At 37.1% G+C, this 22,536-nt stretch overlaps 1 protein-coding gene and 1 long non-coding RNA gene across 6 annotated transcripts in view; both read left to right on the plus strand.

Annotated features, from left to right (window-relative positions):
• The window catches only part of ARMC1 (armadillo repeat containing 1), a 30,965-nt gene that overhangs the window by 1,158 nt on the left and 7,271 nt on the right, over window positions 1-22,536 (plus strand). For 3 of the 5 annotated variants that reach the window (XM_038175589.2, XM_005028449.6, XM_027452293.3), the window contains exons 2-3: window positions 1,758-1,958; window positions 6,028-6,119. In XM_038175589.2, the coding sequence (XP_038031517.1) occupies window positions 1,785-1,958; window positions 6,028-6,119 (266 nt within the window). In that variant the 5' untranslated portion in view covers window positions 1,758-1,784. Of the gene's footprint in view, window positions 1-1,180; window positions 1,203-1,754; window positions 1,959-6,027; window positions 6,120-22,536 lie in introns of those variants that run through there. The other 2 variants (XM_005028450.6, XM_027452294.3) reach the window with 2 other exon arrangements.
• Window positions 6,126-17,559, plus strand: LOC140001863 (uncharacterized). The gene is made up of 2 exons (XR_011807484.1): window positions 6,126-14,938; window positions 16,616-17,559. It is a non-coding gene; the product is annotated as an uncharacterized lncRNA (long non-coding RNA).

Genomic DNA, 22,536 nt, shown 5'->3' on the forward strand with positions numbered 1-22,536 from the left:
CGCGGCAGGGCCCGGCGGGAGGGGGAGGCCGCCCCCGCTGCCGCCCTCTGCGCCCCGTGAGGGCCTGGGGGGGGAGGGGGATCCTCTGGGGGCCTCCAGGCTCTCGGTAATTCCCTAAAACTTTTAAAACGGCTTAATTATATGTTTTTTAAAATATGTCAGGGCGCGCAGCGCGCTTAAATTGTGTGGTGGGGGTGGGGGAGGTGTAAGAGCTTTAATTGTCATAGGGAGGAGGATGAAGCTGGGGTTTGTGCCTGTTTTTTTATGGGGTTGGGAAAGATAAAGGCAAACGGCGGTGATCAGCGAGAGGAGAGGGGTGGGAAGGAGGCGGTGCGCAGGGCACAGAGCTGGAAGTCGGAGGCTTTTGTTAGCAGCAGGCTCGCAATGGACTGGAGTTTTAGGCTCTAAGTTCACTTCTCAGCTTGGGGTTGCAGTCAGTGCTGAACTTGGTACAGACTTTTTAAGCGTTTAGGGTTCCCTGTTTTGAAAATATAAAGTATTATTGGGTGGAATTGCAGTTTCCAAGTGATCTCTTCAGGCATTATGGTAGTCAAGAAAAAGCACCTCGAGGTTAACCATTGATCTTTCACACTAGCACTCCCGTGCAAGCAGGGCCAGTGATGCAGAAATTAGCAACATTTTTTTCCCCCAATGTTAAGCTGCCAGAAATTATCATTACCAAAATGCATCTTTATGGTTGTTTTTGATGAGTATGGTTAATTTGTCTTGCTGAAAGGTCTGCTCTCAGAAAAAAAAAACAACAGATAATGCTTCGACTATATTATTTGTTTGGGAAATTACATGAAAAGTGTGTGACCAGATCCAAATTTAATTTGTTTTTATTTTTATAAAGAAAAAGAAAGGAGAACACAAACTAACAATATGCCATTATTCGTGCTTTTGTGCCTTACAAACTCACACAAGTGAATTTTTTTTTTTTATGGCAACACCAGGACCACAGTTTGTGCTCAGTAGTTTCAGAAGCACGTGATCAGTCCTTTGAAGCAAACTGTTCTTTTGCACCAAGGTGCAGACCTTCTCTTCTAAGTAAGCATGTGCTTTGTTGCCTGTAGAGTAGTTACTCTTCATTAAAACAGCTGTGGAATCTGAGACTGTCAAGCTAACATGTCTCATTTGAAATTGATGTGGCTTGGGCTTCGATTGGAGCGAGGCGTGACCTGGTTGTTCCCCTTTTATTGAAGGTGAGCTAGTGGGAAGTTACGAAAAATGCCTTAAGCCCTTTTTACCTTTGAGTGAGTATGGTCTTATGCTAGTCACTTGGTAAATACAGATTTTAAAAAAGTAATGATCACTCTGCCAGATACAGGGTTAATCTTTTGTAGGCTTTTTTTTGTTTATTTTGCTGTAAAATGAGATTATTGCTAAAGGCACTCTGAAAATAAAGATTTTGGTTTTACATGTGTTTATACAGAAGGGTGTTTGTAGGTTGCCTAGTTGTGAGAAAGCCATGGGTTTCTTGGAAATCTTTGTTAGTACTGTAAAAATATTAATATACTTTTATATATTATATATTCATGGGTATGTACTCCTGTAAAGGTTGACTGGTCTAAAATTATATAAAGGAAACAAGTCAAAATATTATTAATATTTTTTTATATGAGAAATTTGGATCCCATCCTTATGAATTGTTACTTTTTTGGTACCCTTACACATATAATAAATGGTGCACTTGTATTCTTGCTTCACCTGTGATTTAACTGATGATAACCCTTACTAATACAGATTTTCTTCAGCAGGTATTTTGTACGTGTGGTGTAGGAAAAATGAATTCCACCATGAGTGAGGAGCCTGACGCGCTGTCTGTAGTGAACCAGCTCCGAGATCTAGCAGCTGACCCCTTGAACAGGCGGGCTATTGTTCAGGACCAAGGATGTCTGCCAGGTCTCATCCTGTTTTTGGACCACCCCAACCCTCCGGTTGTTCACTCAGCTCTCCTGGTAAGTATTCTGGAGATAAATTTTATGTTGTTTAGATGTTTTGCAACTTTGTTACTATGTCTTTAAACGAGTGAGAACTGTAAAAGATAGAATCTGTCTTTATATTAAGTGCTCTTTATACACTTTTTAAAGAGAAACATGCAATTCAAAAATTGTTTAGCAGTGAAACGTTATTCCAGGGGAATCCATGGTTGTTGGAAGAGATTAATGTGCTCTGCATTTTTCCTCTAATACAGCAGTTTCACTTTTGTTGTGGAGGGAGGTAAGCACCCTTAAGATTTTTATTTATTTTTTTAAGATGAAGCTGTGGAGCTTGGTAAATACAAACGCTGATTTGACATTCACATAAAAAAGGGTCATAAATTACAGGGTAATTTAGATTAGAGATGACTTCCAGAGGTTACGTAGTCCGGTCCCATGATCAGACTTTGACTAATTAGATCACAGCTCAGGGTTGTGTCCAGTTAGAGATTCTGTAACCTCTCACACACCCTGTTGCAGCATTTCACCATCCTCATAGGATTTTAAAAAAAAGAAATCCTGCTTGTTGCACTTCTTGTCCATTTCGTCTTGTAAGTCATAAATGTTCAAGTCCTAATTTCTCATCCTAAATCCAAATTCTAACTTTAAAAAGTGTATCTCATGCTTAGAAACAGGACAAATAAGAGTCAAGGTTTCCTTAAAAGTCTAATTCTCACAAGGAGATTTTTAAGTTATTCATACGTGTCATGCTTTTTTCCATATTTAAATCATTATTGAATTTTAAACAAGGTAAAACTAAAAAAATCAAGAGCTCTGGCTCTTACATGAAATTAAACATTATTTTTTTATACCAGTAATACTTACCCATGCCAAAATCGTTCATTTTTCATTTGTTTTACTTTCACAATGGATACTAATAAACTTCTTGGAATGACTCCGGTGTCTCTGATACTCCTCAGGGTTCAGGGAAGGAGGCCCCATAATCCAGGAGATAAGTGTCCTGCTGATGGGTTTTCAGGTTAGCCTTGCCATAGCTTTTGCCAGACTCTAAATGCTCTTCACTAGAAGAGTTTTGAGTTGAGGTTATGGTTCTTGGGAATATGTTTTGTTCTTTTTTGTTAAAATGTAGGTTCCTTAGGTTGTAGTCTTAAAAGAGGATTTTGGTTGGGTGTCTGTCTCTTTTCCTTCATTTGGTCATGTTCTCACTGCCTGATTTGGTAATGATTCTGTGGTCATGTTGCTAGAATTAACCCTACATAAAAAGAAGTAATCCTCAGATCTGTGAGGGCTAGTCCAGTTCGCAGTGTGATTCCACACCCCTGGATATTGCTGAAATTGTGTGGTCCAGACATCTAGTTGGTGTAGGAATAGGAGACAGTTGTGGTTTTCCATCTAGTGACAACCTACAGGTAGAGTAAATTAAGAATCAGGGTTTAGAGGAAACCACCTGATATTCCAGGGCCCTGGCTGCAGTCAGAAATTGAGCAGTTTATGAAGAACACAAGTTTTCGCCTGCTACCCAGGCTACTCTTGCTCATGAGTTCTTGAACCTCTTCTGTAGATTCTGTAGCTTTTATTATCTACAAATTTCTAGTCGTCTTTTTTGACATTTTTCCATTCTGAAGTGTCAATTCTTTTGTTTTTTTTCTAGCCATCCATTCAGAAAGGTGTTTCTATTTGAATGGGAATCATTAAATGTAATGATTTTCCATTAAGTTTGTACCCAATGAAAGGATGTACAGCACTGATATTAAATTGTTTATTGTTTCATTCTGTGATTCCCATAGTGGAAATTATAAATAATCAATATGAGTCATAATAAATCCATATTTAACTTTTTGATATGTTGTAGGATCCTTCATAGAGGGTGCTTTCTTCCACAGGTCCAGTTTCAGCCCAGTCCTTTCTTTGATCTGGTCAAGAAGTGGTATATTTTTTTTGCTCTAGTTTAATTCCAGGATTGCATTTTTTTTCTTCGTGGTAGGTTTTACATGCTAAAAGGCTTTGAATGTTTTAAATAAAAATCAGAAGTGACCCAGGTGATAATACTTCTTCCTAAAATTTGGACTAAAATTTTCAAAGACCAGACTCTGAGGTTAAGCAACTGCATTACCATTTCAGGTGTAATGATAAAAGACACCTTTGATGTTTTAAGATTTACAACAGTATGCTTGCATTCAAGTATGGAGATAGGCCTGTTGATTAGGTTGAAATTATTTAGGAGCTGAAGGCTGACATGGTTGAGTATTTTTGCTGAACTGAAGTCCGTGATAGTAGTCTCATGCTTCAGTAGACTGCAGTTTAGAAGTGTAAATGATCTGACTTTGAAGGTGCAGACGTTTGCATCTCCCATGGAGTTGGAAAACAGGTAGGAGTTCCTTGTGCTGAAAAGCCAGGTCACTGAAACCGTTCTGACAAACTTGTCTTTGGTCCTGTTTTAGTGGAAACTACATTTGTGTATGAAAGAAGTAAATAATAGGTGGAAGAGAAACTGCTTATGTTTTAACTCTTAATTAGCTGTTAAGGGGAGTTTCTTTATAAAAACATTACATCTTGCTAAATTGCCTAAATGAACTTAAAAATATGAGAAACTTTTCCCACTGTTAAAGATACTTGCCTTAATGTAGAAGTTAGTAGTCAAAAACCATCATTCAGTTATTTGCACATAGTTGGAAAATATTTAAGAAATTGCACAGCATTTATAAGCTAGATACTGATCCTCATCAGGAAATCGGAGAAATCACAATTAAAATTTGTATTGTGCCAGACAGCAGGCAGGCTTTCTGAAAAGACCATAGAATGGTCTTGAATTTTAGCTAGCGTATGCTAAAGATGATTTAGAGAGAAAGACGGGTAATTAATTCTTTATCTCTGAAGGTATTAAGGTGCAGGTTATTTTTAAACCAGCTAGTGAGCAGCATAGCTATTATGTGACTCTATTTAAGTCGCTAGAGTGCTGCTTAACCTTGCTATCACAAAACTAATTTTATAACCCATTACATTTGTGAATCCCAAGATTCTGGGTATGCAGTTCTTGCACCTACTTGAGTAAAGCAGATTGAAGCACAATGAAAATACACCTCTGGAAGTTCCTTCTAAGAAAGGTTTGGCTGTCAGCACTGAGCATAGAGAGATGTCTCATGAAAAGGACTTGAAATTTCAACTGGAAGAGTATTATGTTAGGAGTAAACAGAGTTGGCTGGGATCAGCAATGTGAAGTTGTGCAAAGAGTTATTGACAAATAAACAAATCCACAGACAACAAATAGGTGTTAATTCCCAGTTTAGGTAACAGTAACCTAAGCAGCTGGGTGCTACTTCTGTGTCCTTATTCTTGTATGTGCATGGAGTGATGAATAACTTCAACATTATAGGTATTTTAAACATTATAAACCTTTTTCACTATTAATGTATCCAGTATTGCAATTAGTTTTTAGAAACTTATTAACGTGGTAGAGCTCTGTTCCTGGTGATGGTTTTCTAGTACTGGATGAGTCCGTAAAACTGATGGAAGTTATGCTTTGTGTATAAAGAATTGCATTAGATCTTGGAACACAAAGGTGTTGGTTGGAAGGGACGTCTGGAAGTCATTCCCTTCAGCTTCCTGGTTGAAGTGGGACTGTCACCAGCACCCAGGTCAGCTCTAGATTTGTCCCTGATTCTGTAGTCCCACTAGGTCATCGTTCTAGTGTTGAACTACCTTCGTAGTGCTTATCGTAAGATCTGATCTAAACTTGACAAATGGCAATTTGTGTTTGCTTTCCCTTGTTGCATTGTATGCTGCTGTAGAGGAAAGCTTGTCTCAGCCATCTTCCTAAAGGCTCTATGAGTAGTTGTAGGAAGCTGTTAGAAAGTCCCTTAGATTCTCTCAGAATGAGAAAACCCAGTCTTACAACCTTTTCTTGTAGATTAGATGGTCTGTGCTTTCTGTGTATTTGAGAATAAAGCAACTCTTAATGTTCACAGTAGGTGGTAATATTCTGTGTCTTCTTACTAGAGGTGACATTGTGAATGTTTTGTGGGTGCAAACTGATAAAAATGAACGATAATGTACTGGAAATATTGCTGATTTGTCCTCTTTATTTTAGGCTCTCCGCTATTTGGCAGAGTGCCGTGCCAACAGAGAAAAGATGAAAAGTGAATTGGGTATGATGCTCAGCTTACAGAATGTAATACAAAAGTAAGTTTATGATGGGTTGTTGGATACAAAGACTGTATAAATGTAACATTCTGTTGCAAAGTAAAATTTCAATCATGATTTTGTACAGTGAATTTTTAAAATTGCGTTCCTTCTTGTTGAAATTGTGACTGCTAGCAATTACTCGTCTTCATCTTGCAGTACAGCAAAGTAATTGGATCATAATATACAGGAAATACTCATTTGAAAGTCCTCTGCCAAACAAGTTTTCTTGCTCTTGTTACAAATAAGTGATTTCTCTTCCTTTTAGGTTCTTTTGTAACCTCTTTGATTATTTAAGGGTGCCATGTCCCCTGGTGTATTTAATATAAAAGGTTGACATCTGTCACGTTTGTTCTTTGAATCCCACTTTTGGGAGGGAAATTGTATATGCAATTTATCTGTTTTGATGTGTTTTTCAAAGTTTGTACCTGTAGTTCTGTGTTGTGGAAACATGTCTTGGTGGTGATGTAGAAGTTAGTGAGGTTTGTAGTGGTCTCTAATTTCTTTGTGGAAATTGCAAAATATCAACTGAGTTATATCTCTTAAAATGTGGAACTGTTGGGTTTTATTAAGAATGCTAAACATAGTCTTTAAAATACTGAGAGATGTATGGGTACATGCATGCTAGAGATGATACATGTGCACGTTTGCCAGTTAATAGGATGAGGTAAGATGAATCATTAGCAAAAAAAAAAAAAGCCAAACCAAACACAAAAACAACTCCTTCAGAGATCAGTCTGTCATACCAAAAAGTAAATTTGCTGTCAAGTAATCAAGCAGGTGATTATTGCACACACAATTTAATGGGGCTTCAGTTAAGTAGACTTCAGATGGGAAGAGGGAGGAGAAAAACCTGCACAGAGATAAGTTTCAGAAGAATGTGCAAAACAAAAAAGGATGAAACAGAAGTGAACTGGTATGTTAGAGGTTCAGGTGAAAGCTTTCAAATGTTTAATATGTTAGTTGAATCTCTAGTGTATAACTTGTATAAGTTTGAAGTTTCTTTTGGAGAGAACCCAAGGCTAGGATCTGTTAGTCCCTTCATCCCATAGCCCCATCATTTTTTTGGTGCTGTGTGTTTCATTGTCTTCCTTCCCTCCCATTGTAAATTTGACCCAGCTGGTCTAAAGGTTTGAACCTGAAAAATTGAAAGGGAAAATTTCCTGGTCTCTTTATAAGTCCTGTGTGATTCAGAAAATAGATTAAAACTCTTTACCTTTAAGTCCTTCATTAGTTCTACTAAAATTAACAATGTTATGTATTGGCATGAAATTTAACTAAAATGTTCTTATTATCCACCAGATACCCAAAACACAAGGATTTAAAACGAATGTCTTAAGTAGGAAGATGAACAGAATGACTAAAATTCAGAAGCAAACAGTTCTTAATTTCTTAGTGTAGTGTATTAATTATACCTTTTTGGAAATGATTTGCTTTCCTAATAGTTTAGATTAAAAAAATGGAATCAAATCTTACAGCATTGACCATTTTTAAGGACAGGTACAATTAAGGTAAAATGTACTGAAGTCTTCTCTTTGCTACTTTATAGTAAAAGCAAGAACTGAAAAATTTAGGTAGCATTAGAAGTGTTTCGGCCAAACTGCCTTTTAGTATAGATCGGAAGTCTATTTAGAGTATGGTTTCTTATCATTTTATGTAATCCACAAGAAGTTGGTGAAAGGGGAACGGTATTTATCAGTTTCTGTAATTAACAAATATTACTAAAACAACAGTCATAATTAAAACTTGTGTTTAAAGAATTTTGTGGAAATTCCTTAAACAACATTTTTTTCCATGTTTCAATTTTAAGGACCAAAAGGCTGTGAAGTTCAGAAACTTGCAGAAGAAGAGAGATAAGTCAGTTAAAAACTGGGAATCTTGTAGGTGTTCTTTCTTTCTCTAGAAAGCTCTTTGGCAAGATTAAGAACATACATTTGATTTGTATGCTTGTAACATTTGGAACGTGTGATATGATGAGAATTTAAATACATAGCATCTTCGAACACAAGACTTTGTCATGTGCTTGTCAGGATTTTAGGCTGTAATGTTGACAGAAAATGCTGAAACTAAGTTTTGTATTGCCTGGAGAAATATGGAGAAAGATGGTTTAAAAAAAAAAGTGCTGAGAAGATAGATGAAAATTCTTTGTGTCACGAAAAACAATGGTTTGGGGTTGTTTTCTCTGTTATGAAGTCTGTAGGGGAGAATGCAAAGTCTCTACTTTCACACTTGCTCTACAAAATGGAGAATGTTTTCTGATGTGATTTCAGTTTCGCAGAAGAAATTGTAATCACTTGAACTGAAAGTAATCATTAATAAGTGTGGTAATAAATGTGTTGGTGTTACTGCCTTCAGTTGGTTCATTCCATTGTACGTACTTCCCAGAAAATGACTTTCCAGAATCTGCATATCTAGCTCATCACTTCCATCTGAAGTCTTCTCATTTTCACACTTTAGTTTGTATTTCGGATAATTTTTTGTGACGTGTTATAAAAATACAAACAGCTAATAGTGAAATATGAATTTATTATGCTTTTCCAGTTACTAAACAGTTCTTTCAATTGAGGTGGAACCCTGCACCTTCCAGACCAGAACTTGTAGTCACTGGCCCTTTGCTCTTGACGAGTTAAATGCAACCTGTGGTGTGAATTTTGCCCTTTTATCAAGGGCATTTAACTCTCACCATTCACTTTGATTTCTCTTTTACCTAAATAATAGGCAGTAGCTTTCCATGTTCAATACTGAACTGTGCCTGTATTCTGCCATGGGTGGAGTGGTGTTATTTTATCTTCCCAAGCAGCATGCACAAAGAGACAAGGTACAAACTGTGTAGTTGTCATACTTTAGACTTAAGGTAATACAGTTCAGCAGTGAACTGACAAACACTGCTTAGGAAGCCATGAGTTTGTTTAGAATTCCAGTTCTTTTCTGTTTTCTGTTACCCTCATCCTGAAATTTGAGGGCTTCTCTCAATGTGAGAGTGACTTTTTATTATAAGCCTTGAAGGTATTGAGACCTCGGGGTCAGGAGTGGAATTTCTTGACGGCTCTCTGTGTAAACCTGCCTGAACTTAGGCAGTCTAACAGATTGAGAATTTTGAATGATTGATATCACCAATGAGAAAAATGCTGGTTTACTAATTACAATTAGTTGTAAAAGTACAGGGCAGCCTCAATCAGGCCAAGAACCTTTTGTTGCAAGTCATATACAACCAACGAAAGGAAGACACAGCAGGTTATTTGGGCTTTTCATCATGACCATGAAGCACTATTTCCTTCAGAAGACTGCTTAGAATGAAAGTGGAAGTTATCTGCCACCTGTTTATCCAATTAGTACTATCTGTACTGAATCACGCAAAATAGACAGGAAATATAAATATGTTTAACTGTAATTCTTTGAGGCACCTTCATGTCTCATTTCATGGCTTATCAGTTCCCTAGCATCCTCTTATCAGCTTTTTGATACTTGCTTACTGTAACTATTATGGCTCAGTTGTGAAAGATCATTTTGATGCTTAAAATGAAGGGTCAGCTGACTGCATTTCACTTAAGGAACAAAAGATAGGTTTTAGGCTCACAATGACTGATTTTTCAAGATGTATGCATACTAGGTTTTGTGAACAGAAGAGTAACAGATTTTAGATTTAGAGACTGGAGCTTATAGACTCTAGAGCAGAAATATGAAGTGTCAGCTCTGAGGAGTAAAGAATAAAAACTTGAAGGGAGTGATATAATGTTTTTTTCAAACTGAACTTGGTTTGCAACTTGTATGACTCTGAGATACTTCATATGAAAGGCTTTATACACTTCTGCATTTTCTAGGATGTATAAGGAGCTGTTCAAGACATTTGAATATAAAAATTTTCTTCTATACTTGCTGATTTCTGCCTGATCAGGGAAGATTTCTTCCACACCTGCTTAGTTTTAGGTGAAGTTTGATGCATCTCTTCTTTCAAGTGTTTCAATCTTGACTAATAAGTATGTTGGAGAGAAATCAGACCTTTAAAATCCCTACCTGGAGGATTTCAAACTTTTTTTTTTTAATGACTGATCGGGTTTTGTTGCTATCAAAAAATGTTTATCACTCCCTTGCCAGGTGATTGAGTACCTGTAAGTGAATAAGTGTTTGTGTAAATAGATAAAAAGAAGAGGAAAGATTGAGGTTCATTGGAGAATGGTGCTTCAATGTATTTTAGTAGTTAGCAGTTATGAAAACTGGTTATACTGAAAACTGGTTTAGTTGCTGCCTTTATGAATTGTATGGAGCACTTAATGTGTCCGTATGGACTTTATAAAATGTTATTAGCTGCTTCTAGAATTAAAATTAATTAGGGTTTATAGCCTACAAGGAAATACACCAATTTGTGTTCAGACTGAAAGTGAGTTTTGATGGACAGTAAAGGTCAAAGTTCATAATTTTTCATAATCTTTATGAGGAGCATAATGGTACTGTTTAAATATAACTAACATGTATTCTAAAAAAAAGATGGAGTCAATATACTGAATAGGTCTTATTATGGCACGGCAAATTACTGAGAGTAAAATTCCAATTACTTAGCTAAAAGAGCTTTTCAAGATAGTCTTCCTTTGCCAGGGTGTCAGATTTAACAAGCTGAACTAAATCCAGTGCATTAATCAGCTCTTCCAATTTATTACTTGCCTAAGAAGATTAGGGCAATTAATATGTGCTTAATTAGAGTCCCTTGCAGATATGGTAAAATACATGCAGTCTATAATTGCTGACTTCTTACTCAATTTTAATTTTTGGTAGTCTTAATTACTTAGACTTTTTGAAAATTTAATTATTCGTTGAAACCAGCAAAGTTTAAATTTACGGTGTCTGACAAACAAAAAAGAAAAAAAAAATCCCAACAGAGTACTTCAGGTAGCATTTGCTGAAATGAGAGCAGTAGGGATGTAGTGTCACAGTAGCTTTGCTATTTTTGTTGTCTGACATACTTCTTTGTCTCCTTTGTGGGAAAGGAAGAATGGCTGGGGGAAGGCCGGGCAAAGGCCACGTATTAATTAGCAAGAAAGCAAATTACATATTTACAGGGATGTGTGATGATGGAGGGGATGTTGCCATATTATAAGTGGCCACAAGATAATACTTTGTGTAAAAATGCAGCTAAAAAATTCTGACAACAAAACACACTACATTTATATAGTTAGGCTATTGATTGGAATACTTAGATTTTGGTGTGAAAATCAGACAAATAGCTTTTTACAGACTGTACATATATTTTTTCTGTAAGCAGTAATGAAGCAGTAATTTTGTAACCCTTGTTATGTGTTGTGTGTTTTAACAACAAAATGGAGAAATGGCTGAGGATTGGGTAATGGGAAACCATACTTTTGATGCTGAGAAGTTGTTTTTCTCCGGGATACATGGTTATCATGTCTTAAATATTCCTTGAGCATAAGGTTACAAAAGTTTTGTGTTCAGAAATGATTTACAATGTACCACCTGGACCTTAAATTCCTGACCTGGAAATGCACTCTGTGCCATGTTACCTTCCCTGTTATCTTTCCAAGTCTACTTTACCTACTTTGTTATATTTTGTCTACTAGAAGTTGAGTGCTTCTATTAAATGACATTTGGGGCATCTCTTCGGGCTGTGGGGTTCCAGTCTATTCAGTGCTGTAACAATGTGCTTGTTAATAATAGATGGTCACAGCAGGAGGGTGTCTGCAGGCTGCTTTATTCAGCATTGTTAAGCAAAATGGCTAAATATCCCACTCTTCTGTGCATACTTTCTTCAAGGAAAATTTTCATTATATATTTTGTTCATCTTAAGTTTCAGAAATATTTTCTTTTTTTTGGAGTTATTTTTGAAGCAGTGTCTGTCAAAAAAAAGCAATCACAGTGAAATATTAGGGAATATAAGCAACATTGATATGTTGTCTTTAAATATGCTGTGTTACTTGTTCTAAGTGTCTGAACGCTCCATTTGTCTGTCAAACAGCTTCCTGGTGTTTGGAGATGGTTATAGATCATTTGGAGGGAGTAGCAAGGTGGGGGGAGGATGGGTTCAATGTCATAGGCCACCTGCATCACTAAGGTATGTATACAGTAAAAGTTCTTGTTCTTTTTGCTTTGTGACGAAGTAATGAGAGTTCAGTAATTGTTCTTAAAATGTTTGAAGACTTTTTTTTTGTTCTTACAGTATATTTGTCATTGTAAAAGGCATAGGAAGTCATGAACTCAACACAGATGCAGGCACAGAAACAAATGGTAACATAAAATACAAAAAGCATTAATGAAATGACATAAAAAAATCTAGTTTTAAAGTATTAGTGTTAACTTTGACTTCAGTCATGACCTAATTGAACTACTGGGAGAATCTTAGTATGCTTGTATGATCAAGAAAACAATCTTGAATAGATGAGTATCATTTGTGAAAGCAGTCCAAGACTTGATTGCCAGCAGTTCAGATGTAAGTACTCATTTAAATGTTGAAATATTAAAGGAGGCTAATGTTTGGTGGGGATTCATAGAAGTTAGCAGTCATTTAAAAAGCTGTTCTCAACCTCGATTCTGAGAGGGGCAATTTAAGGGGAAGGTGTTTTTGTGTGTGTGTGGAGTAGGTCACTGAGAAAAATACAGAAGTGTGACCAAATGGAAGGATCTCCTCTGTGCCCTATGAGATGTACTGGGTCATTTTGCTTTTAATATTCTGTTTCTTTCATCTTTGAATGTCTCTGTAGTCAGAGTTATTACTAAGTCATCATTTGTTCTTGTACCTAACCTGTTTTTTACTAGGTGGGCACTGTATGATCAGTACTTGGTCTGTATTCTAATCGCTTCAGTTGTCAAACCCTAAACTTGGCTTTTTGTGTTTGTATGTTTTTCATTGTCATGTGCTTTTCTGTAGTGCCTCTTTTGTGGTTCCTATTATTACTGACTGCACTTCGTAATACAGTTTGGTTTGAATTTCTGCTCTCCAAACTGCTGCTGCTGCCATATAACTTTCCACTTGATATCTAGCATGTGCATCAGGGCTGTTGATTGTGTGGTTTTTCATCGTCTGATCTTTGTCTCAGTGTAATTCAGGGTCTATATTCATTTTTGACAAAGAGAGGGCAACAATCATAACTGCTTTTAGTGCTTTGCATTCAGAAATGAAGAAATCAGTTGGGAAGTTTGAAAATGAGCTAGTAACTTTTCCTTATAGGCAAGAAATACTGTGAAGAATATTGCTGAATAAAAAAAGAACTTTGAAACACTGCAAAGAAATGTGTGAAATAGAAAATAGTTTAATAAATACATATATATGAAATCTTTGTGCTTAGCCACTTCTTCATTTAGAAACTGTCAGAAGCAGAAAGTTAAGTATTTTAGAATAGTGTGAGCTAAAGGTGTTCTTAATTCCTTTTTTTTTGCAGACTTTGATATTAAAACAAATAATGGCCTCTGAGAAGTGTTATGGCTTTGAACATTAAATAATGAGATGGTTTACGGAGTGTTGCAATAGTTGTGATATGTTAAAGCAATCAAAATTGGCATTTAACAAATTGTTTATGTGGCGAGAAAAAAATCTCTCATGCTGAATTGAGTGCATCAAGACTGGCCTGCATGGCATGCCAAAAGAAAACCACATTCTCTTTTTGTGGTGGGGTTGAGTACTGAGGTAGGAGGGAAAAGATTTTATTTGGATTGGCAAAAGAGTTGGGAATGGTGGCAACACAAGGTGCCTTTACACTCTAACCTTGTAGTCAGCTGTTGTCCATATATTTCAGAAACACTGACCTTTGCTGTTTACCATTGAGTTTACAAGAAAAAAGTGCTGAGGTGGGTTCTTCAATGATACATTGACTTCTTCTGACAGCTCACTAAAATAAAAAGCAAAGATGCTTTGAAATGAAAATGGAAGACTGTGTTGTGGAGTATTTAATTGCAGGTGTGGGTTGACAGTATTTTAGGCTAGAGCCATTTATCTTTGAAAAGGGAATTCATAGATACCTCTGAGAGGTTTCTGATCTTGTCTTGCCAATGCCACGTGTCTACTTCTGGATTGCACTGAGCACGTCCACAGGTGGTGCTTGTCCCTGGTTTTAGGCCTTCTTGTTAAGTGTCTCAAAAAAAAAAAGGCAGATTTTTTCTGTTAAACCAGGTCTGGATTTCCTTATTTTTCCTGAATGTTGTTCAAGCAAGGAACACAGTTTGTGGTGTGTGATGAGAAAAAATGTTGCTGTGAATTATTCTTCATTAGCAGTTTTTGAATGGAGCTATTATTTCAAAAGGAAGGGAATTTTAATCTTGGGGCAATGAATGCAAAGTGAGTATGTTATTCTGAATTCAATGAATTTCTATTCAGGAATGTGTTTTTGCACTGGTTTGGCAGTACATATTAGAGAATATATTTTTCTGCAGGATATTTTGCAAGTGGGCAGTCCTGTGCAATAAACTAAAATCAGCACATTCTGTAATTACATAGTACCTCATGAAGGTAACAAAACTATTTTTTTTAATCTTGATGAATGCTTCAAACCATTTTGCATGAGTGCTGTCCTTTTGGCTAGCAGTGAAACTGCTAATGATGGCTTGCTTTAATATAATAAAAACCATTGCAAACAAGTAGTTTTAGTATGAAAACAAGATGTCTAAATGGTGTTTGCTTATAGAGTTTTCTAGAGTTACCTACTTCAAGGTTCTGCTGGATAGATGCATCTTAACTATATTGACAAATACAACAAAACCAAAACTTCTGTACAGATAGGCCTGTATAGACTAAACCTATTTTTTTTCCTCTGCTACAGGTTGGTGCTCTACTTTAACTCCTATTGTTTATAGAGGATACGTTTAGGGCAACCTTATCTGTAAGTTTGCAGCCCCCCTGCTTTTTTTTTCCACTTTCTCCTTTAGATTTCAAGGAAATAGATGAGGCTTACTACTCAAACATTTCTGGAAGGTATTTAAGTATTTTCCAGATAGTGATGTACTGTCATCATATGTTATTGTGATACACTTAATGCCATTAAAATGTTGATAATACAAATGGTGTTTGGCTTCCTTCATCTTCCTAAAATCCTCATTACAGATCCTAAAGCCAGCACTACCAATATTCCTGCCTGATTGCTGCAGCATTATTACTGGGAGAGATTGCCTTTTTAATTCCAGTATTTGATATCTTACACCAGAAAGGAGCAGAAAGCGATGTTACACTTAAGATTTTTTTTTTTAACCCCAGTGCAATTTGCTGAAGCCGTATAATGAACATGATTTCTGCCATATAAATCCATTAAATGATTACTGTTCATTAGCAGGCAAGATGTTGGAACTAGCTACTGTGAAATTCAGCATGGAGTTTGTGTCTGTTGTGCAGACTCTTGTCTAGCAAATGCTATTCTGAAGCCTTTTGAGTTTAGTTGAGTAACAGGCCTTGATTATTTTTTTTTTTAGATGGAGAATATGTCCATATGGTAGATAGCAAGCTGTGGAAGATCAAAAGTTGATCCTCCATTTAGCATATAAATAGCAAGAGTTAAACAAAATTGGATGAATAGCTGGGTCAAGCATATGGCATATGTTCAAATCTGTTATCCTATTCTTGAAGGTTCTCTTCTTGTGATCAGAGAACAATAGCATGAATCAAGGAAATGGTCTAAGCACCAGATAATTATTCTGTCTGCTAAATGTTTAAGATTATGTCACAGTCACTGACTAGCTAATGGAATTGTACTGTGATTTTACTCAGATTTAAACTTTGTATTTAATATTTAGGGTTAGGGTTTGGTTTTTAGCAGTCTTGAGAATATCCCAGTGTTTACATAGGATTTCTTTAAATTTCAAGGTCAGCAGGCATATCACCTGTACTGAGCTTGAAGTGGTGCTGGGAAATGCAGTCCTCATTCCTAATGTCAGTGATGTATATCTTATTTAGTACAAAATCAACTTCAAGACATCAAGTATTTTCTTTCTGTTCTGAACTTTTCTCAGTTTGCTATCTCCTGGTCAAATTGTCAAGATTAGTAGTGAGAGTAGGGATTGGAAGACCTGCAAAGTGTCAGGCATCTGGCAGGTCTGGAAAGCATTCTAGGAAAGTCAGCCTGACCTTGCCTTGCTTCCACCATGTGCCAGCTCTGGAGTAAATAAAGGTGATGCATAGCTAGCACATTGTTGCTACTGTTGGGGTGAAGTCATGTAACAACTGCGCTCAGGCAGTCTGGCTGCTTGCTTTTTGGGTTTAGAGGATCTCAGTGGGTTGCTTTAAACGAGCCCAGTCTTCCAGGTTCTGTAGTTTCTCCTGTGCATTGCATTTCCTATTGTTAATCCACTGCTGTCCTGAGATGTTGCTCTTAGAGGATGTGTTTTTAAGAAAGTGGGTGGTAATCCTAATCCTCCTCATCAGCTGCTCTGTAATGTTATCTGGCCTTTACTGGGTGTTTTAAGGCTAGAGGAAACTGAGCAAGTGACATACTGGAGCGGGTGGCACGGAAATAGCACCTTCCTGGGGCTGTGAGAAAGCGTGCACTGAAGTAATGCTCCTTTTCAAGTTGTTTTCAGATGGCCTGCCCGTTGCCTGGAACGAGTCAGGAGAGCAGCCATATGCTTGTGAGACCAACATATCATGGGATGCACTCAAAGCTCACAAGAAAGAGCAGCATTCTTGGAGATAAGAAGGAATCCTGCCCTGGCACCAGAGCAGAAGAGCCAGAAAAACAGCCAGATCAAATAACTGTCTTGAAACAGATTGCTTTTTCTCTAATACCATGCTCTTTCTTTAGGCTTGTCATTCATGCTCAAAGTTTTCATCAAAATCATGTCAATCACCGTGCCTCACTTCTAGAATTGAGGATTGGTGATTTTTTTTTTTCCTCTCCTTACAGAATATAGCAATTCTTTGTAATTTACTGCTCCTTTTAGATGTTGCTAAAGACAGTGTTTGTGTCTTTGAGTATAGGAAGAATGAACTCTGAAAGAAAATTGGTCATCTGCAAATAAATACATCGGTGGTCTTAAGGGCATAGTTGTTTTGAATAGCAATTTTAGCCATTTTTAACCCTAATGGAATCCCTTGATCTCTGCCAAGTATGTGCTTGAAGGTTTCTAATACAGCCACATTCACCCAACAAATTTGGATGGAATTCTTGCCAGTCCATTAAATTCTTGTGCTTTTTGTCATACAGGATACTGCATTTACTGCCATGAATGAGGCTTATTATAGAAGTAAAATGATGGCTGAAAATGACAGCTTAGAGTTCCAGGGAAAAGCATTAGTACTACTTTGAATGTATGAAAAGGGTTAGGGATTACTGAGAATATTTACTTGTATGTGACCATGTGTTTTCCTGAACTTTTTGGAGAGGTTCTTTGGTCATTTGAGAAACAGAGTCTCTCAAATGAGTATTTAGAAGAAAAAATGTTGCGTTCAACCCTTTGTTACATTATCACTGCCATGCATAGGATTTTTCTGTAATAAAAGCACACATTAACTTGAGAGTTGTTTTCATTTCAGTTGACTTTAGATGTTTATGAGTAGGTCATTTAGTGTGGAATTCAGCTGAGCTCTTTGCTCACAGAAAAGTTGAGGCTGGAAGGGACCTCTGGATCCATCTGGTCCAAACCCCTGCCCAAGCAGGGCCACCCAGAGCAGGCTGCCCAGGACCATGTCAGGTGGCTTTTGAAGGTCTTCATGGAGGGAGACTCCACAACCTCTCATGGCAACCTGTACCAGTGCTCTGTCACCCTCATGGTGAAAGTGTTTTGTGATATTCAGGCAGATGCTCCCGTGTTTCAGTTTGTGCCTATTGCATCTTGTCTCTGTCATGAGGCACCACTGCAGAGAGCCTGGCTCCATCTTCATTGGATCCTCCCTTCAAATGTCTGTATACATTAATAAAATATATTGCTAAAATGTATTTTTAAAATGATAAAATTGTTTGATAAACTAATTGATAAAATTGATAGATAAAATCACCCCCTGAGCCTTCTCTAGTCCTGTCTTAGGGCCTAGCTGGACACAGCACTCCAGGTGTGGCCTCCCTAGTGCAGAGTAGAGGGAATCGATCACCTCCCTCAACCTGCTGGCAGTACTTTGCCTAATGCAGTCCAGGGCACTGTTAGTGTACTTTGCAGCGAGCACACACTGACTGGTGCTCAAGTTGGTGTCCACCAGGGCCTTTTCTACCAAGCTGCTCTCCAGCTGGGTGGCCCCTGGTGTATATTGATGCCTGGACTTGTTCCTTCCCAGGTGCAGGCCTCCACATCTCCTTGTTGAGCTTCATGGGGTTCCTGTCAGCCCATTTCTGCAGCCTGTCCAGGCCCCTCTGGATGGAAGCACAACCATTTGGTGGGTCAGCCACTCCCCTCAGTTTTGTATCATCTGCAAACTCCCTGAAGGTGCACTTTACCCCATTTACCCCATCATCCAGACAATTAAGAAAGATGTTGAACATGATTAGACCCACAATTAACCCCTTGGGTATGCTGATAGTGGCTTGCAAGCAGACTGTGCAGTCCTGAAGCCACTGATCATCACCCTCTGGGCCAAGTGTAACTTCCCCTTGGTGAATGAACTTCCCCATGCTGACTGCTCCTGGTCACCTTCTCCTTCATATGCCTGGAAATGGTTTCCAGAATTAGTTGTTATGTGAACTGCCTGGGGAATGAGGTGAGCCTGGCCAACCTGCAGTTCCCTGGGTCCTCCTGCTTGCCCCTGTTAAAGATAGATATGACATTTACTGCAGTCCTCAGGCACCTCTCCCAGTTGCAGTGAGCGTTCAAAGACTGATGAGAGCCTGGAAATCTCATGAATGGGCCCAGCTGATAACTTGGGTAGTGGACAAGCTGAGCACCAAAAGCAGTGTTGTAGAAGTGAGACTTTCATGTTTGGAATGAAATGACCCAAGTCTTTTTGATAGAGTCTGGGATGTCATTGAACCTCCGGCAAACAAAGATATCCTCTTTAATTTGGAAACCTCCTGTCTCTGGGTTACAAACCCAGTAGGAACAGTCTAATGGAGTTATAGTATTTCTGCTATCTGTTTAGCTAATGTGTCTTCAGAGCACCATGTATGCCACCGAGGAAATGCGTGTAATGGCTTTTTCACGGGATCTGCTGTACTTTGAGCAGGGTTGTGGTTGCATCTGTTTCCCCTGATTCAGGGGTGCATGTGTGTACGTTTGTATAAACTACATATATACTAAAATATGGCTTTAAAAAGGCCAGGGTGGTGTTTTGCACACATACACACACATATGTAGAAGTATATAAACAGGCATATTTGTATCTTGTCTTTCTCCAAAAGGGGAAAATCCACTCTATTATATTAGTCTTCCTCAGCTTTTGCACTTCCGAAGCAACAACGTTGTAATTCTTCCCTTTATATCAGATACAGCTATTCGGGAAGGCTGCTGGGGCCATTCTGCTCACATTTATGATGCTGTGTGTGTACTTAGATCACATGCTGATGATACAGCCATCATGCTACATGCTGCTGCTTGACGTTCTTTCTGAGCATGCATACTCTACACACATGACATGTACCTTTGGTGTGGTGGCTGTTAATGATCTTGTTTAAGCCCTTTTTTAAAATATTAATTCCTGATTTTAAAATATCTTACATTAAAAACATCTTTAGCACTTGGACTATGTTTACAAAGTTATTTTTGATTTCATAGAAAATGAGAAATGTTTCTTGTATCCTCTTCTCGCAGATACAGCACATGTCACTTGGATTCTGTGTCTATCTTAGAGAGCCAGCCTTGAGTGAACATAGTGAAAGGACAGACAGCAGTCTAGGATGACAGGAATTCAAGAAGACAGTTAAAGGTTTGGGTTTCTGACAGACATCTTCTAAATCTTGCTGAAGTAATGGAAGATGTTACTGCCTTTGAGGAGAGTGGTAGCCAACTCTTAGTCTTTCTTCAACTAGAGGCTACTACCATTTCCCTAGCAGGGCCAGGACAGCACTGGTCACTGATTAGTGACTCTGCAGGAGGTTCCTGCACCTCCTTTGGTGAATGAAGTGTGCCCTGTACCAACGTGTGCACAAGGGTGGTGGAGAGATGAGCAGGAGTTCCCTTCTGCTGCTCTGACAGTGGCGGGAGGCTGGGTCGCACAGCTATGAGCAGCGGTATCTGAAACTGCTGAAGCACGCTCAGTGGGAGGGACACATCTTAAGACAGTGTCACTGTCTTAAGAACAATCACCTCTTAAGGTTACAGTTATTTCAAGGAATAAAATCACAGCCCAAGTGTTATCCTCTTTTTTTGAAGTTTCCACTATTCTACTACTTCTTTTTTTTTAATTTTGCATGTAGCTTTGTTGTTTTGTTACGAATATAGTGCATAAAAATAGCCAATGTTGAACATCAGTTTGGCTTTAGAATAGGTTTTATTGTACTTGTTTATTTACAGATGGATATTTTTCTGAGAGATATTAAGGTTTCTATTTTTTATAGCTGTTGTATGAATTGTTTTAATGAATGTGTAACAGATTGATGCAAAACTTGTATCCGCTCATTTTTACAAGTACACAATTATAAAGACTTTGTGTGGGTTTTTATGAATTTTGATTTAACTAAGTTGCTGAAAGCATGGTATCTCTTTACTACACAATAAAACTTTGTCTTATGCCTTTTTTTTTTTGAGATTGTCTTGCAATCTAATATTCTTATTTCACATCCATCGTTCTTACCTTTGTAGTGTAGTGTCTGACTTTCATGCAGCTTCTATTACCCAGTCTTTCACTTTGTTCAACAGATTTTCTTTTATATAAAAGTAGTCTTGTGGTTGGGACCTTTTTTTTTAATGTAAAAGGAATAATTACTGTTATTGTCTGTAACTTAGTGATATGTAATACTAATTAAAATACTATTAAAATACAGAAAGCAATATGAGTAGTTTATAAGTGTGTATGCATGTATTTGACTGTGTAGGTGTGTTTTAGGAATAACTTAGAATGCTATCAAACAGAAGTGGATTTAAATGTGTGCTTTCAAATCAACAACTTGTGTAAATAGTGCAATTAATTGTATTAATTATTACTCTTCCAAAAATTACACCAACTATAATGTTAGGAGTACAAAATGTATGAAATTCACTGTTGATTTTAGACTTTCAGACAATTGAAAATTTTATATTTACTGCCATATTGGTAACTTTATTTTTTTGCGTATGCATGCAAATGTGTGTGTGTATATACATATTATAGATATTAGTAGGTGTATTTCTTATTTCTTTATGATTTTTTTTAAGTTCCAGGGTGCAATAGCACAATGGTATTCAAACAAAAACTGTTGCCAACTGTTAGTGGGTGCTATAGGTGGGAGAGTGAAATTTCAATAATGTGCTTAGTTAACTGTGTTTGGTTATTATTTTTTTTTAATGTTAAAAAATAAAGTCCTTTATTGTAGCTTACTTTATATTAACAGCTTTTTTTTTGTTGGTTGAAAGAATTTGCCAAAACTAGTGGGTGGATAAATTTCTTGGTGTCTTGATATCACTTCTTCTGTACAAGATATTTTATTACCACCTCAAGACATCGGCTTGCATGGCTTAGCTGTTAAGCTTTATCATCTATTCTATTACTTTATCTAATAAATCATGGAAGGATGAAGTTGAAATCTTTGTGAGTTTTCAGCACTTGTTTCTGTAATTCTAAAGATACTTGGTGTTTGCTAAACAAAGCAGTAAAGCTCGGATTCATCATTTTAAGATTAATTGTGAGCTTATGCAGCAATAATTTTGTTTCTGCACATAGGTTTAAATCACTGGTATAATTAATATAGGGTTGAATTTGGACAACGGATTTATATTAGTACTTTGTTAAAATTAGTTTTCATTAATCATAAGAAAGTAATATATGTTCAGCGTATTACCTGCATTTTTTTTCTATCTGAAAAATGCTACCATGTAGTTCGTATTACAAATTTTAGTCTAGTCAGAAATATCCTTTGTATTCTTTAGGAAAATGTGGGATTCTGCTTTGCTGTTGTTGCTCAGTAACTTTTGAGAAGAAAACATTTGTCAAGGTTACGGTTCTGTAGAGAAATAATTTTTATTATGTAATGAGGAAAGTGGAAAATGAAATGTAAAAGGCAATTGAGAATGTTTTTTTTTTTAAAAAAAAAAGCTTGACATGACTGAAGTAACAGTAATGCACTGAGCACCTACTGCTGCTTTTTGTTTGCAGTTGTCAAACTGATGTAAATCATATGTAGTTTAAGAAGGATGATTTGTTTATATTACATTAGAATTTAAAAAGCATTAAAAATTGGAGTATGCCTAATTAAATAGTTTTACATAATCACCAATCTGAGTAAAATTTTAACTGTAATTTTGGGTCTCTAGTTGGCATTGATGCCTTTTAAGGAGTGAAAACAAGCATGGCTGAGTTCTGATTAGCACAGAAAACATTATGCTAACAGATAAGCACTAAAAGATGAATGAGAATGGGAACTCTTGAGCTCAA

Source organism: Anas platyrhynchos, chromosome 2 (genome assembly GCF_047663525.1).
Source record: "Anas platyrhynchos isolate ZD024472 breed Pekin duck chromosome 2, IASCAAS_PekinDuck_T2T, whole genome shotgun sequence".
NCBI classification, from domain to species: Eukaryota; Metazoa; Chordata; class Aves; order Anseriformes; family Anatidae; genus Anas; species Anas platyrhynchos.